Below are 12,840 nucleotides of genomic sequence, written 5' to 3' on the forward strand. Positions count from 1 at the left end.
TTGTTTTAATGATAATCGTTATTAAGAAGCAAATAACTTGATAAAGCTCTGAAAACTCAAAAGGACTCAGGTGTTTTATTTTTGAAAAACAAGCCCCCATGTAATTTCTAAGCAATGAGTGTGTTACAAAGGGTTTTTCTCTTTTTTTACAATGTTTGATAATGCAATCCACATTCATTATTTTTGTAGGCACAAAAAATGAAGCAGTATAGCAAAAGTATTTTACTGATGCTTAGAGAGCAGGAGAAACAAAAACAGAAAACACATCATCTACAAAGGTCACATTGTTTACTCAAATTTTTTACAATAAATTAAAAATGAGTAACACATCTGGCACAAAAAATAAACTGGTCCTTTTTGATGCTGTAGAATTCCCAACAAGATGATTTCATATGGATACAAATTAAGATTAAAATAATAAAAAAATAAAACAATTCAAAAAATAAAAACTAAGAAACGTTTAGAAAAAAAATCTGCACACTTGGATTTTAATGGTTTCTGTAAACCTATTTTTTCTTTATCAAACTTCTTGGGGAGCTTTTCAGTAAATCCCTAATCTTAAGGTAGGTTCCTGTAGCTTCAGCTAGTTCAGTGAACTCAGGTGTATCTTCAAATGGAACAATACCAAAGGCAAATTTGCTCCTGTGGGGTACTTTAGCAACCTTCTCCGCAAGGGTAGCTGGATCGGGACTTTGAGGACTATCCTCCTGGGATTTCTCTGGACCAGGACTTTGAGGACTATCCTCCTGGGATTTCACTGGGCCAGGACTTTGAGGACTATCCTCCTGGGATTTCACTGGACCAGGACTTTGAGGACTATCCTCCTGGGATTTCACTGGGCCAGGACTTTGGGGAGAATCATTTTCAGATTTCAAATGCTCTGGGCTTTCAGGAGCATCCTTCTCAGCTTTGATTGATTTTAGCTTTTGGATAGAATCCTTAGGAACTTCTGGTTCACCTTCAAATTCACTGCTTTGGGAAGACTCTGTGGCTCCTGGTGGATCAACTGTGACCTCATCTCTCATCTCTGTGGCTAAGTGACTAGTGGTGGAGACATTTGGGGAACTGGGTGCAGGTGTTCCAAATGCAGGTGTTTCACAGTCACTGTTGGTGGCGGTGTCTGCATTTTCTAGAGCCGCCCAAATGAGTCTCTGTTGCTCTTCCAGTTCCTCCAGAGTCAGGTCATCCTCCACTCCCTCTTCTGTCCCTTCACTTGCTGTCCACTTTTGGCCTCGCAGAGCTGGTGACCCCTTGGTTGGTGTGGGTGGAGGTGTACCTTTAGGAAGAGGAGGGGGAGTAGGCGTAGCAGGGGGAGTGCCCTGGGGTAAAGGAGGGGGCGTACTGAAGCAGGGAGAACCAGGAGGCAATGGAGTTTGGAACTGAAAGTCAGCAGGACTGTGGTAAGACGTTTCTTGGTCTGTGGAAAGTAACAAAATTCCCCTAAGCTCCAAAGTGGTAGTGAGTCAAAGCAAAGAAACTTCTCATATTTCTTCTGGAATCAATTGTATTGTTGGGAATTACTTGTATTGACAGATAACAATAGGCCATACCTGATTCAATATCCATGTCTGAGCTTCTGTCTGAGTTGCGGTCTGGACTACCTCTTCTCTTCTTCTTCTGCTGAGGAGATGAATCAAACTCTTGCTGCCTTTTGTTGCAGGTGGCATCAGGCTGATGGCAAAGACAAATGAGAATCAACAAAGGGAACAATTGTATATTTTCTCAGCAGTAATATTGTCATGATTGTTGTACCCCAGGAAAGCTGCTGGACAGGTAGGCAGCATAATTTGTCTTCATGTGAACACTTTGCATTGGAATTGAATTGTACTGCATGAACTCCTATGAGACAAGAGGACACAATAGAACAGTAATTTCATGTCATTTAAAAATGAAAATATATAATGCTCATTTGTAATAGATTAAAAAAAAAACATAAAACACACATCTCTCATCCTGTATGGTGCAGGTACATTGAATCCTGGGAAATCCACCAGTTTGGAAACATCATAAGAAATGGTTTGGTCTTTTCCACTGGTCTCAGCTGAAGCTGAAAAACAGAGTTCAGAGTTGGGATATCCAAAGACTTGTACATCTGAAATTTTAAGATAGAAACCCATTGTAAATGCTATATAAATAAAAGAAAAACCTTTTCCATCATACAGAGATAAACCAGAGTTTTCCATCTCTGCCTCTTTAAGCCACCCTGGTGGGTATCCAAGCTGCCTCATACGATAAATCAGAGGAGGCAGAGTGTTGTTGTCAAGTCCAAGTGCTGACAACAGCTCCTCGCTGTTGGAAAAGAAAGAAATAAAGAAAGAAAGACTATTATAATCAAGATTTCTTTTAATTCTATTATTTAGACATGTGATGTTAATAAAGTCTGTTTCTGCTGTAATTATTAATAGTAAAAAAATAAAACCTGCCTCATGACTCCAGGTTTGTATTTAGCAAATCGCTCCTCCACTTCATCAGCATGATATCGGTGGTTGGTCTGCATGGCCTGGTTATTGCTATGATTAAACTCCTTTCTTCTTTCGCTAATTGCAGCAAAATCTTTGGGCTAGAGAGGTCACAATGGGTAAAAACGTGAAGCGGAATCTCAGTTATTTTGGATATTTACTTTGCATACATATATAGCCTATTTACAAATCGGGAGTGGTACCTTGGGACAGTCTCTTAGTTGATGAGTGCTGGAGCCACAGTTAAAACACATAGACTTGGGTCTTGAAAATATGAAATAATAGATTATTATAGACATTACATAGCAATAAGTAATACAACAAAGGAAGTTTGAAACTAATAACCAAATAAAGGTCGAAAACTATTTGTTTTTACATACCTTTTGTCTTTCATTTCTATTTCCAGCCCATCGGTGCCAATGACTTGGTTAAAAACCTGTTGGTAACTTTGCATAATTCAGGAATTTTTTTTTTACATTTTACTTTAAATTTGTTTTGATGAAACAAATTAAAAAAAACAAACTTTTTCGTTGGTTTTACTAAAACCTATTGTTTAATAGAGGGAAACAAAATTACTGTTACAAGTATTATCCCATTTAAAGATACGTAGGGACATCCCATCCATCAGTCAGCTGGGGGTTGTCATTCACAAGAGGCTGTCCAAGTTTGTCCACACTGAAAGATGTGAAATATAAAACACTCCCAACCACCTGGAAAAGAAAATATTACAATAAAACAAATATATCATCACCCCTTTCATTTGACACCAACTACATAATCTGCATTACAATGGACAATTAGAGTTTTTACAATCTTTACATTAAACAAATTACATTTATACTCACTTTAAAGGCCTCTGTTGTTGTTTTCACACTGCTGAAAGAACTTTTGTGTGGGTCTTCATCCAGTGCAAAAGATGAATTCTTTAAGATATCATAGAGAAAGAAACATTAATTCCCAACAGCTTATGTGCACAACATTAAATGTTTTTTTCATAAATAATACCTGTGGCTTCATGTGATACAAAGATGTATTTTCATTGCCTGGTTTCTGGTGCTTTAAAATCATCTTACAAACACAGTCTTCAATTTCTTGACGACATTGCCTTGGGGGGGAAAACAAGTTTTTAAAATACGTGTATTTTTTTCACATTTGCATCAGAGACATTTCATTAAATGCACTTTGGTTTTAGCATAAATCATTTAAAATGTGACTTACTTTGAAATGACGTTATTTGTATAGAGGATCTGAAGTAGTGGCCCGTCAATGTTTACATCTGCGATTGTGATGCCACTGTGAATGCGGAGCAAAACATAAAACATTTGCAAAGTTTAGCTTGATTTTCCCACACCGCCAGATCGAGCGAGCATTACCTTGGCCTAGTAAGGAAGTTCAGTTTCCGTCGTAACATTTTATGTGGATCAACAGTTAAGAATGCAGACATAAATTACAATTCCCCTTTGGTGTTCATTTACTGTATACATTTTTACGCTGTTCACGTTCAGTTTTGGTTTCGAATGGGAGACTTGCTATGTTAGCAAACATGCTAACGTCTTCGGTGCTAATCTGAATTGTCAAGGATATTCTCCTCGGAGAGCCTCTCAATGGTGTCCTCACATTCCTCCAGCCTGTTTCGAAGTTGGGTCGTCTGCACGTCTTCATCTTCATCAGTGAAGCGAATGTGCTTCGGGACAAACGGTCCATTGTTATCAAGTTGTTGGAAAAGTTCGCTGTCGCCGAAATCTACCTCCGCCATTTTTGACGCCCCAATCACGCAAAGCTACGATTTGAGGTCAAAGGAGAATGTGTCTGCACTGATTGGCTCTTTTGGTGTCACGTGGGAGGAAATAGTTTTCTTTTTGTTCGCTCTCAAAAGTACTTTTTTTAACCGAAATTTCCGAATTGCTTGTTAGTCAAACTTGATGGTAATGGCAAGTTGCTTGTCAATATTGTCTTTACCACATCGAGAGGTGGGGTCTAGAAAAATTCGTTTTATTTACTTGGTAGATTTAGCATCATTTAGACTAACAGAATGTCCCAACCAGGTAAGTCGCTGAGGATTATTTCATTGGTTCATTGGAGGATTGGTTCATTGTGCTTCTTACAACTTTCCTTTTTTCAGAGTCGAGTGGTTCCACTCTTTTTGGGTGCTGACGTCCTCTCCAATACTGGCACCCGGACAGAGAACCAACCAAGGAACCATGCCAGGTTTTCCAAGAAAGAACTTGCCACAAAATTAAGATTTTCCCCAGGTAAGAAAACAAATTAAATTAAATGTTAACATTAATGGAAGACAAAACCACGTCCTTGTATTTTCTTTGTGTGTTTCAGAATTTAGGTTTCAGGGGTTGAAGGTGTCTGCTGCAGAAAACAGCATGTGGTTTTACAGCATTCAGGGCCTTTTTCGAGTGGCCTTTGAAATGTACAGCAAGCAAGACCAGCTGGCAGTAATGGAAAATTTACAAGTATGTGCAGATTATGGACACAATTGCTCTTAAAACCCCCTTTTTCTTTAAATGTGTTTCTATTTTTTTTTCTCAAACTTAAGTTGATTCCAGAAATAGCCATTCAAACTTTCTAACATCTGTTTTAGCTTAACGATAAAATACATAAAAAATACAAGACGATTGAATAAAAAAGGAAGGAGGAAAGTGGCTGAGGTCCAGTCAATACATTTTCCCTTCCTGGAAGCAAAATTTAAAGAAATAAGGGGAGGCACAAGGCTTATGGAGTTCTGTATATTTGTTTGTACCCTGAAAAATAATCTAGTTGTATTTTGTTTGTAGGATATCTGGAAATCACAAATAAATGACAGCCCGCTAAAACCACATTACCACCTGAATGTGTACCATGACTCATCACCGCCTCTCAGCATCTTGGATATCCCACTGAAACGCAATCCCTCACTTCATCAGACTGACGAAGAAATGAGAAATGCATGTGGAAATGAAACAGCTGATACTTCAGTTGATCATGACTATTGTTTTTCAAGAGATGGCATCCACAATAAAAAAACACAGTTACTTGTGTGGAGACTCAGACAAAAGTTGCACAGCTTAGAAAAACAGCTCTCCTCTCCATCCCAAAGCTTTGCAGAACAACTCGACACCGTCTTGGTCCTTGTGGAGTGCGTTGATCAGTACACAAAAGGGAATCTAGAAGAAAAGGATGCAACTGTTGCTATTTTAGCTCTGCTTAAGGCTAAAGACTGGACAAAGGACTCCGTATATTCAAGTTACCTGCTCACTTCTATAGGGCGTTGGCTTGGAGAACAGTTTCATGCAGCCCACAGCAGCATTAGCCACAGAGTGGAGGGCTTTAAAGTTCAGCATATAGAGCAAATAAGTGACCTGCCACCAGCTGAGGAGCTGGCCAAAGAACTGTTTCCTGAAGCAATGCAAGCTCTGCTGCTTCATTGGATGGGCTTATGTGAGGAGTCGACTCTAGAAAAAAGACACTGTGAATATCCAATTTTGCTTCTTATTCTGGAGTTCGCAAACCATAACCTCATAACTGGTGTAGCACATGTGCTTTATTCAAGCTTAATATGCAAATAAGAGGAGTTTTAGAGGTAACTTGCTGGAAAACTCTGGTGTATGAAGTCTCATTTTATGGGGTCTTTGATTCAGCTTCAGACATGTGAATCTAATAAACATTTGAGCTGTGTTGATGTTTCTGAATACACCTGAGAAGTTGGAGCATTTATGACTCAGAATGGTCAACCTCTTGTCAAAAGGTCACAGGCCCATGTGCATCCAAGTGTCCTTGATAAAGACACTAAGCCTTACATTTCTCACACTGGCTTGGTTCAGGAAAGTTATTCATCTCTTTCATTGTCCTATTTGGGTTTACCTGACAAATCAATAAAATCCCTGAAAATGTTGAAATAACAGTTATCACTTTTTCAAATACAATGAAAATGGTTATTACTGAAGTAGAAATGACAGAATTTTGGGGTTTTCAGGTAATAGGAATACAAAATTCTCGTATACTAACATCTAGAGTTTAAAGAAGCAAACCTGCAAAACAATTTTGTGACTGTGCACACCTAAAATTTTGAATATTCTGGGGTTTGAACAAGAATAATGAAAATTTGTAGAGTTTAAAAACAGTTATAAGCATACAGTATGGCAATGCAAGAATATATGATATACTAGCATGTATAAGGACATACAAATATTTCAATAGTAAATATGAGTAGCCCTATATGTTACTATTGTGTATTGAAGATGAACATATTTATAATCTATAATTGTGTTGTAGAGTAAAATTAAAGCTTTAGGGAACAGGCTTCAATAGGCCAAGCTTCTGCCTGCTCCTTTTCAAACATATTTTAAAATATTAGTTTCTATTAATTTGTACCACAGATTGTACTTCAACATGTTTGAAACAAATTCTGCAGCCAATTTCTTCAGAAAATTCTAAACTTAAAACAAACATTTAAACTGTTTTTAAAAACAAAAAGACACTTTCTCCTAACACAAAACCATTTAATTCAGAAACAACGCAGAAAATTTTCATTTTCTCATCCCCAGGAGACATTTTTGTCTTTACCAAATCTTGGAAAGCAGAGAGATTCCAGTGCTACGGTAACCTTCAATGGCTCTTTCTAAATGGGTGTATTTGGTGTCAAATTAAATCACAACATAAGCTAATCACATATCAATGTATATATTGGGTTTTTAAAAAAGTTACCACAATGTTGAAAACAAATGTATATTCAGCATCAACAAGTCAACATGATGCATCCTTTTCCAAAGATGTACATACACACACTGAGATGAAATCAGTGTATTGCTATTTACAATATAATGTTACAATATGTGAGACCTTTGTCTATAAATAAATTACAAACTCGAAGCGAATTTCGTGCAAGCTTGAGGGCTAGCGATGACTTGGTAGTTTTGTACGATCCAATGATTTGCGATGACGATCACAGTGCAGCACTAAATTGAGTCCATTCCGCGGGAGAATGAAGACGTAAAGCCGAGGCCCATTCCCCGCTGGGTGTGTGTCTGAGAACGGGCCATTTCATACTGGACGTCAAGGTTTCGGAACACCTCCTCCTGTTTCTGAAGAGTTTTTAGGCCTTCCTCATTTATGGGTTTAGAAGCTTCTGCTTCATCCTCTCCCTGGAGAAAAAAAGGTGATATAAGCAGAATTTAACTCTGGAACGTTGAAAGGTTTCCTGGAAAGTTTATTTTTAAGCTATAACATTAGGGAATAAAACAACACTAGCCTTGATGCCCATTAGTTTCCGAAATTTGACATTTTGGTCCTTGTTTCCAAAGTTTAGCTTCTCCCAGAGCTCAGCTGTTTGGGACTTGTCCTTGAAAAAATAAAACCAAAGTACTTGATATTAAATAAATTGTTTTGCCATCACCACATGTAAAACGGATGAACAACTTACTCCTTCTTTCTTTCCCTGCCACAGCATTTTCCTCTTTTTTTCCTGCTCTGCAAACTTCATGGGGTTTACAGCAGAGGGGTTGTAATAGGTGGGCACAGCAATACCAGTCTCTGCAAGAGTCTTGGCTTGAAGTGCTGCCATCTGTGCAGCCATGGCAATCTGAGGAGTGACTTGTGTCCCAGAGGCCAAGAGGGCAGCCACATTGAGACCAGGGTTTGAGGCAGCTGCAACAGGAGCTGCTACAGATGAAACGATGCTAAATTAACGCCAGAACTCAGACTGATGCATCAGATCATTTTTTTCTTTATGTGCATTTAGTTAGTTCTTACCTGTACTAATTTCTTGTTGTTGATGCTGCTTTTCAAATACTTCTTTCTCCTTCTGCTCCTGCAGCTTTTTAGCTCTTTCTAGTCTGAAATATAAGTTAATAAAAGAGTAATTTAAATAGTTACTTAGAAGTAAAATTTTGTACTGTAATGTACTATGAATGATGTTCAGTGCTGCTGCTTTACCTTCTGGCTAAGGCTTCTTGTGCATCCATAGCTGTGTTTCGGCCACGGAAGATTACTGGGCTAACCGACCTGCTTCGGCTCTTTCTGGCAACTTTCTCAATCTTCTTCTTGCGTTCCCTAGAAAGATAAGAACAGTGTTTTCATAGTACTAATTAATAGCACAAAGAAAATAATATATATATATATTGCTAGATGTTTCAAGTTTCAAATGACTATAAATCAGAGAAAGTTGTTTCTTTATATTTGAGTTGACAAACTAATGTTTTTTTCTGTTGAGTGCAGAAGAGGACCCTGATATGAAGAGGCAACCAGATATTCTACCTTGAACACAAAACAGGTTTTACACCTTTGGGTATGCAAATTTGCTCTCAGCATTTGACCCATTCCCTGGAGGAGCGGTGAGCTGCAGTCACAACCACACCTAAGAATCATTTGGTGGTTTAACCTTCCAATGCAACCCCAGTTGTTGAATGTGAAGCAAGGAGGCACTGCGTCTCATTTTTTTATGACCTGTAGATTAGAACCCACTATTTTCCATCTCAACACAGACACTCCACCACCAGAGCAAGAAACTCTGCAAGTCAAGTCTAAAATAGGGTTGAGCCTGGCCTTCATCAAGTTGCAGCAGACATCTCACTAGATTATTTTCCACAAAGTTTTCTGTCAAGATTTCCCTAAGGGTTGTAACAGAAATAAACAACTGATTAGAGCAGCATAATTAATACACAGAAAAACCGTTGTTTTCAGAAATGTTGACCCAAAGATGGATTAACATACTCAAACAGTCATGGTGTTGGGAGGAAAAGAGGTGGAGACAAAAAGCTCAATTTAGGTCCATCCCTAACTACTTAATGATCACACCAATACCTTAGGAAATGTTTACTGACATGACCAATGAGAGTGGTTATAGATCTTAGAAAAATAATCTTTTGTGATTGCTTCTCAGCTGATAAACTTACCGACTCCTGCTGCGACTTCTGCTGTGACGATGTTTGGTCTTTGAGCCTGAGCGAGAACGGGCCTTCTTCTTTCTGTCACGGCTGCGTGATCGAGACCGCCTTTTGTCTCTACTTCTACTGTGGTGTCGTCTAAAAATCAAAAGAATTCATAAACAATAATAAGAAAAACTAGTAATAGTCACAAAAAAGTTGTATTCAATTAATCTAATAGGTTTTCTTTGGATTGATTAATTACAAATATTTTTAAGCCAACCAACCTCTCTCTTGAGTGTGATCTAGACAAGCTTCGACCCCTTGAAGATCTCCTCTCTTTGCGTCTAGATCGCTCGTCTCCATTCTCCACCGGACCGAGTCGGTCTTGGTCTTGCTGCTCCCCCGTTTTTCTGTGCGACTTTGATGGTTTGTCAGAATCCTTTTTTCGTGCCTGTTTTAAGAAGAAGTTGTCTCTTTCAGGAAAATAGTGCAACAAAAAGAGTTAGTACCATGGCTTACATTGAAAAGTCCGTCAAAAATAACAAATAACAAAAAAACTTCAAACCCATCTAAATGAAAATCACAAAGCACTCAGCAGTACCAGTGTTGGCATTTTGTATTTTGAGCTGAAATAATTTTAATAAAAACGATTTCAAAATTCATACAATTTGTTGTGTGAAAATCTAAACTAAATTTGATCTTAAGAATGCAAATTTGGAGTTTAGAGAACTTTAAATAATGCAACAGTTTTTAGACATTATAAAGTGGAACCAAACACTCCAAATCAATCAAGAGAAGGACAAGGCATCCAAATTCGATCACTTAGAGATTTGGTTGTTATTACAACTTAAAGACTGTCCAATCCTAGCTGAAAGAGATCAAAGAATTACTACAATATTGCACCAATAATGTGTGACAAATAGGAGTTTGAATGGCAGATAGTTACCTGTCCCGGTAGTAGGCATATTATTTTGCTATGTCAGCAGGGTCCGCTGTTCAGTCTCTTCGTGCAATAGCACGCTGAGTATGATTTAGTGTAGAAATGTTATCATATGATCTACACACATGATTTAACAAAAATAAAAAAAACTACTTCTTCACCATTTAATATGGTTAGAAACAAAGACAGAGATCCAAGGACAATTCTTCCTTGAGACATCTGAATGTAATGATGGCTTTTCATGTGAATAATTGCCAGCTGTTTTCTCTCCTATCCTTCATTTTTCTATTTGTTTGCCTATAGAATACAGACATGTGAAAAAGAAAGTAAACTCTTTTTGTCTGTTCTCTTTTCATTCAGGACAAATAAAATCTTTTTGGGTTGAAGGTGACACAAACAAGCACACTTCAGGGGGCCAGTATGCTGGCGAACCACCTTTCAGCTTCTAGTTGGAAGTTTGCTATTTCATAGTTATTGTGATTCAGTAAGTGGAAAATATGCTTTTTAACTCAAATTCTTTCAGACCAATCCCGTTGATCAAATTGTAATCAATTATATAAAAATCGTTAACACAATTGACTTTTTTGCTTCTCATATTAGCCCAATCTCCAACTGCTCCAGACATTAAATCTGCAGTTTTTTACAGGGGTGGTTCCAAGTCCTAATGTTTAAATAGTTAAGAATATTGATCAACATCACGTTGATCAAAGTTGCATAACAATCTTAGAAGGTAATGTAATTTTAAGTTACCTGATTAGCACAGATTATTTTTTATTGTCCTGATCTGTTCGAAAATAAATGCTGGCAAATGAGTAAAGAGTGTACTTTTTTTTCTACCCCATGTAAATCCAAATACTCACCTTGACATAATTTACAAATCATGGCTTAAAAAAAAAAAAAAAAAAAAATCACATCACAAGTGCTTAAAATAATTTACATAAATGTATTATTTACCTCTTTGCTCCTGCTGTGACTTCGTCTGTATTTTCTGTCCCCTGCAAAAAAAAAAGAAAGAAAGGGAAATAAACATTTCATAATTGCCTCCAAATTTATTTAATTGATTTATAACAACAAGTACAAAGAATTGCAAATTTCTATAGTCAATTTGATTTAAAAATAATTACGTTTTCGGTCCCTGGAGCGTGAGCGTGACCTAGACTTTAAATGATGGTGTTTGGAGCTTCTCTGTGATTTAGATGACTCCATACTATGTTTTTTTCTGTGGTGAACAGGAGATCCAGATCTTGCCAAGTCTATGGAGTCATTGTCACTTCCCTGAAACACAAGGACATGTCAATTCAAGTCAGTATCAAGTCCGTGTAGTAAAAAAAATAAATAAATAAATAAAATAAAATAAGTTGAAGGAAATTCCTTCAAGTTAATATAATACAAAACATGCCATAACAATTTCATATAATACAACATAAGTACAAAATAGCTTTATCGTGCATTACTAATAAAATTACTAAAAATTGCATTTCCTGTGTGCTCTGTACCTATCCAATATTTATGGTGGTGGATGATTCAATCACTGACCTAACTTTTGTTATTTCCACATTTATTAAGCGTGATCCTTAATATCGAATCATTTCCAATTAACATAACATAATTATCTCGGTTGCATTTGTATTTAAACAAAATATCTAAACCTCTGCCCATTACAACTAACACCCAGCTGCTTTGTTTTATAAGAATCATCGCCATCTAATTTAGCAACATCCCGGGAGCTTAACTTAGTTTCAGCGTTGAAGACGTAATTTTGGGTATTCGCATTGCAAAGGCCTTTTAGGAAAGACATTAAATACTACTGAAATAATATGTATTTTGTGTCGTATGTTGTAACAGACTGATAATAGATTATTGTTTACATCTAAATGAAGAACATTTATACTAGAATAACTGTATCGTTCATTTTTAAAAAACATTTTACTATAATTTCTTCGTTGCTAAGCTAACTACAGGCCGCCATCTTTGGAGGGATTTTTATTTTTACTCTGCTGCGAAATAAACAAAAACAGACTGTAAAGTAAATATCTTGGATTTTGGCTGCATCTCAATATTTTTTTGGGAACATGGAACTTACCGACATGACTTCAAGGCAGAACAAAAGAACGTATCAATGAATCTTAAATTCGCCACTAACGGACCAGGATGGACTGCTTCTGGCTACCAGGCCGCAGCTTCGCTTAGCTCAAAAAAATTTAAGGCTGCCAGGTTTTCATTAAGCATCCTTTATTCAGGCATTTCGGATACATTGTTTTCACAGACAGTATTTAATTCTATATGATTCTACAGCCTATTAGTTTTACATGATTCATTAAACGATTAAATATTACACAATATATGCATAAAATAAAGTAAGTTGTAAAGCATTTTACAATAACTTTAAATTTAGTATTTCTCGGTATTTACAACTTTAAAAGTTGTCAAGTATATATCTGTACAAATAAATTATGTTTCTTTCTACAAAAATGTTATAATATTCTTCATATAACAAAGGTTCTAAATGTTTAAGATATCTACATTAATCTTGGAACCAGAAATATTTCTACAAATGCAAATACTACGGTTGACATGTTCAAATCTG

At 36.9% G+C, this 12,840-nt stretch overlaps 3 protein-coding genes across 4 annotated transcripts; 1 reads left to right on the forward strand and 2 right to left on the reverse strand.

The window, feature by feature from the left end:
- Positions 1-51: 51 nt before the first annotated feature.
- Positions 52-4,249, reverse strand: zcchc8 (zinc finger, CCHC domain containing 8). Its single transcript, XM_024275007.2, has 14 exons — positions 4,044-4,249; positions 3,833-3,875; positions 3,678-3,752; positions 3,465-3,564; positions 3,305-3,382; positions 3,066-3,169; positions 2,840-2,905; positions 2,663-2,723; positions 2,424-2,560; positions 2,147-2,289; positions 1,944-2,047; positions 1,753-1,839; positions 1,551-1,671; positions 52-1,417 (listed from the first exon to the last, which is right to left on the reverse strand). The coding sequence occupies exons 1-14, from the start codon at positions 4,213-4,215 to the stop codon at positions 507-509; spliced, it is 2,202 nt and encodes a 733-aa protein (XP_024130775.1). The 5' UTR covers positions 4,216-4,249; the 3' UTR covers positions 52-506.
- Positions 4,250-4,308: 59 nt separating this feature from the next.
- si:ch211-110p13.9 (uncharacterized protein LOC562347 homolog) lies at positions 4,309-6,186 on the forward strand. Its single transcript, XM_024275012.2, has 4 exons — positions 4,309-4,504; positions 4,582-4,711; positions 4,791-4,924; positions 5,246-6,186. The coding sequence occupies exons 1-4, from the start codon at positions 4,382-4,384 to the stop codon at positions 6,014-6,016; spliced, it is 1,158 nt and encodes a 385-aa protein (XP_024130780.1). The 5' UTR covers positions 4,309-4,381; the 3' UTR covers positions 6,017-6,186.
- Positions 6,187-6,928: 742 nt separating this feature from the next.
- On the reverse strand, positions 6,929-12,469 carry rsrc2 (arginine/serine-rich coiled-coil 2). 2 transcript variants are annotated; one of them, XM_024275011.2, is made up of 10 exons: positions 12,337-12,469; positions 11,378-11,528; positions 11,208-11,248; positions 9,598-9,764; positions 9,341-9,469; positions 8,382-8,498; positions 8,199-8,281; positions 7,870-8,105; positions 7,699-7,788; positions 6,929-7,591 (listed from the first exon to the last, which is right to left on the reverse strand). In XM_024275011.2, the coding sequence occupies exons 1-10, from the start codon at positions 12,340-12,342 to the stop codon at positions 7,406-7,408; spliced, it is 1,206 nt and encodes a 401-aa protein (XP_024130779.1). In that variant the 5' UTR covers positions 12,343-12,469; the 3' UTR covers positions 6,929-7,405. The 2 variants fall into 2 exon arrangements, with proteins under 2 accessions (XP_024130779.1, XP_024130778.1); XM_024275010.2 differs by having other exon boundaries at positions 7,870-8,108; positions 12,337-12,468.
- Positions 12,470-12,840: the final 371 nt, after the last annotated feature.

This window comes from Oryzias melastigma, linkage group LG9, assembly GCF_002922805.2.
Source record: "Oryzias melastigma strain HK-1 linkage group LG9, ASM292280v2, whole genome shotgun sequence".
In the NCBI taxonomy this organism is placed as follows: domain Eukaryota; kingdom Metazoa; phylum Chordata; class Actinopteri; order Beloniformes; family Adrianichthyidae; genus Oryzias; species Oryzias melastigma.

Coding starts and splice junctions, on each gene's coding strand:
- zcchc8 (XM_024275007.2), bottom strand. CDS start 4,215: ATGGCGGAGGTAGATTTCGGCGACAGCGAACTTTTCCAACAACTTGAT. Junction 3,383..3,464: donor TGTATCACATGAAGCCACAG/GTATTATTTATG, acceptor GATATCTTAAAG/AATTCATCTTTTGCACTGGA. Junction 1,840..1,943: donor CACCATACAGGATGAGAGAT/GTGTGTTTTATG, acceptor CTTGTCTCATAG/GAGTTCATGCAGTACAATTC.
- si:ch211-110p13.9 (XM_024275012.2), top strand. CDS start 4,382: ATGGTAATGGCAAGTTGCTTGTCAATATTGTCTTTACCACATCGAGAG. Junction 4,505..4,581: donor TAACAGAATGTCCCAACCAG/GTAAGTCGCTGA, acceptor TCCTTTTTTCAG/AGTCGAGTGGTTCCACTCTT. Junction 4,712..4,790: donor AAAATTAAGATTTTCCCCAG/GTAAGAAAACAA, acceptor TGTGTGTTTCAG/AATTTAGGTTTCAGGGGTTG.
- rsrc2 (XM_024275010.2), bottom strand. Junction 9,470..9,597: donor AGATCACACTCAAGAGAGAG/GTTGGTTGGCTT, acceptor TTTGATTTTTAG/ACGACACCACAGTAGAAGTA. Junction 7,789..7,869: donor GGCAGGGAAAGAAAGAAGGA/GTAAGTTGTTCA, acceptor TATTTTTTCAAG/GACAAGTCCCAAACAGCTGA.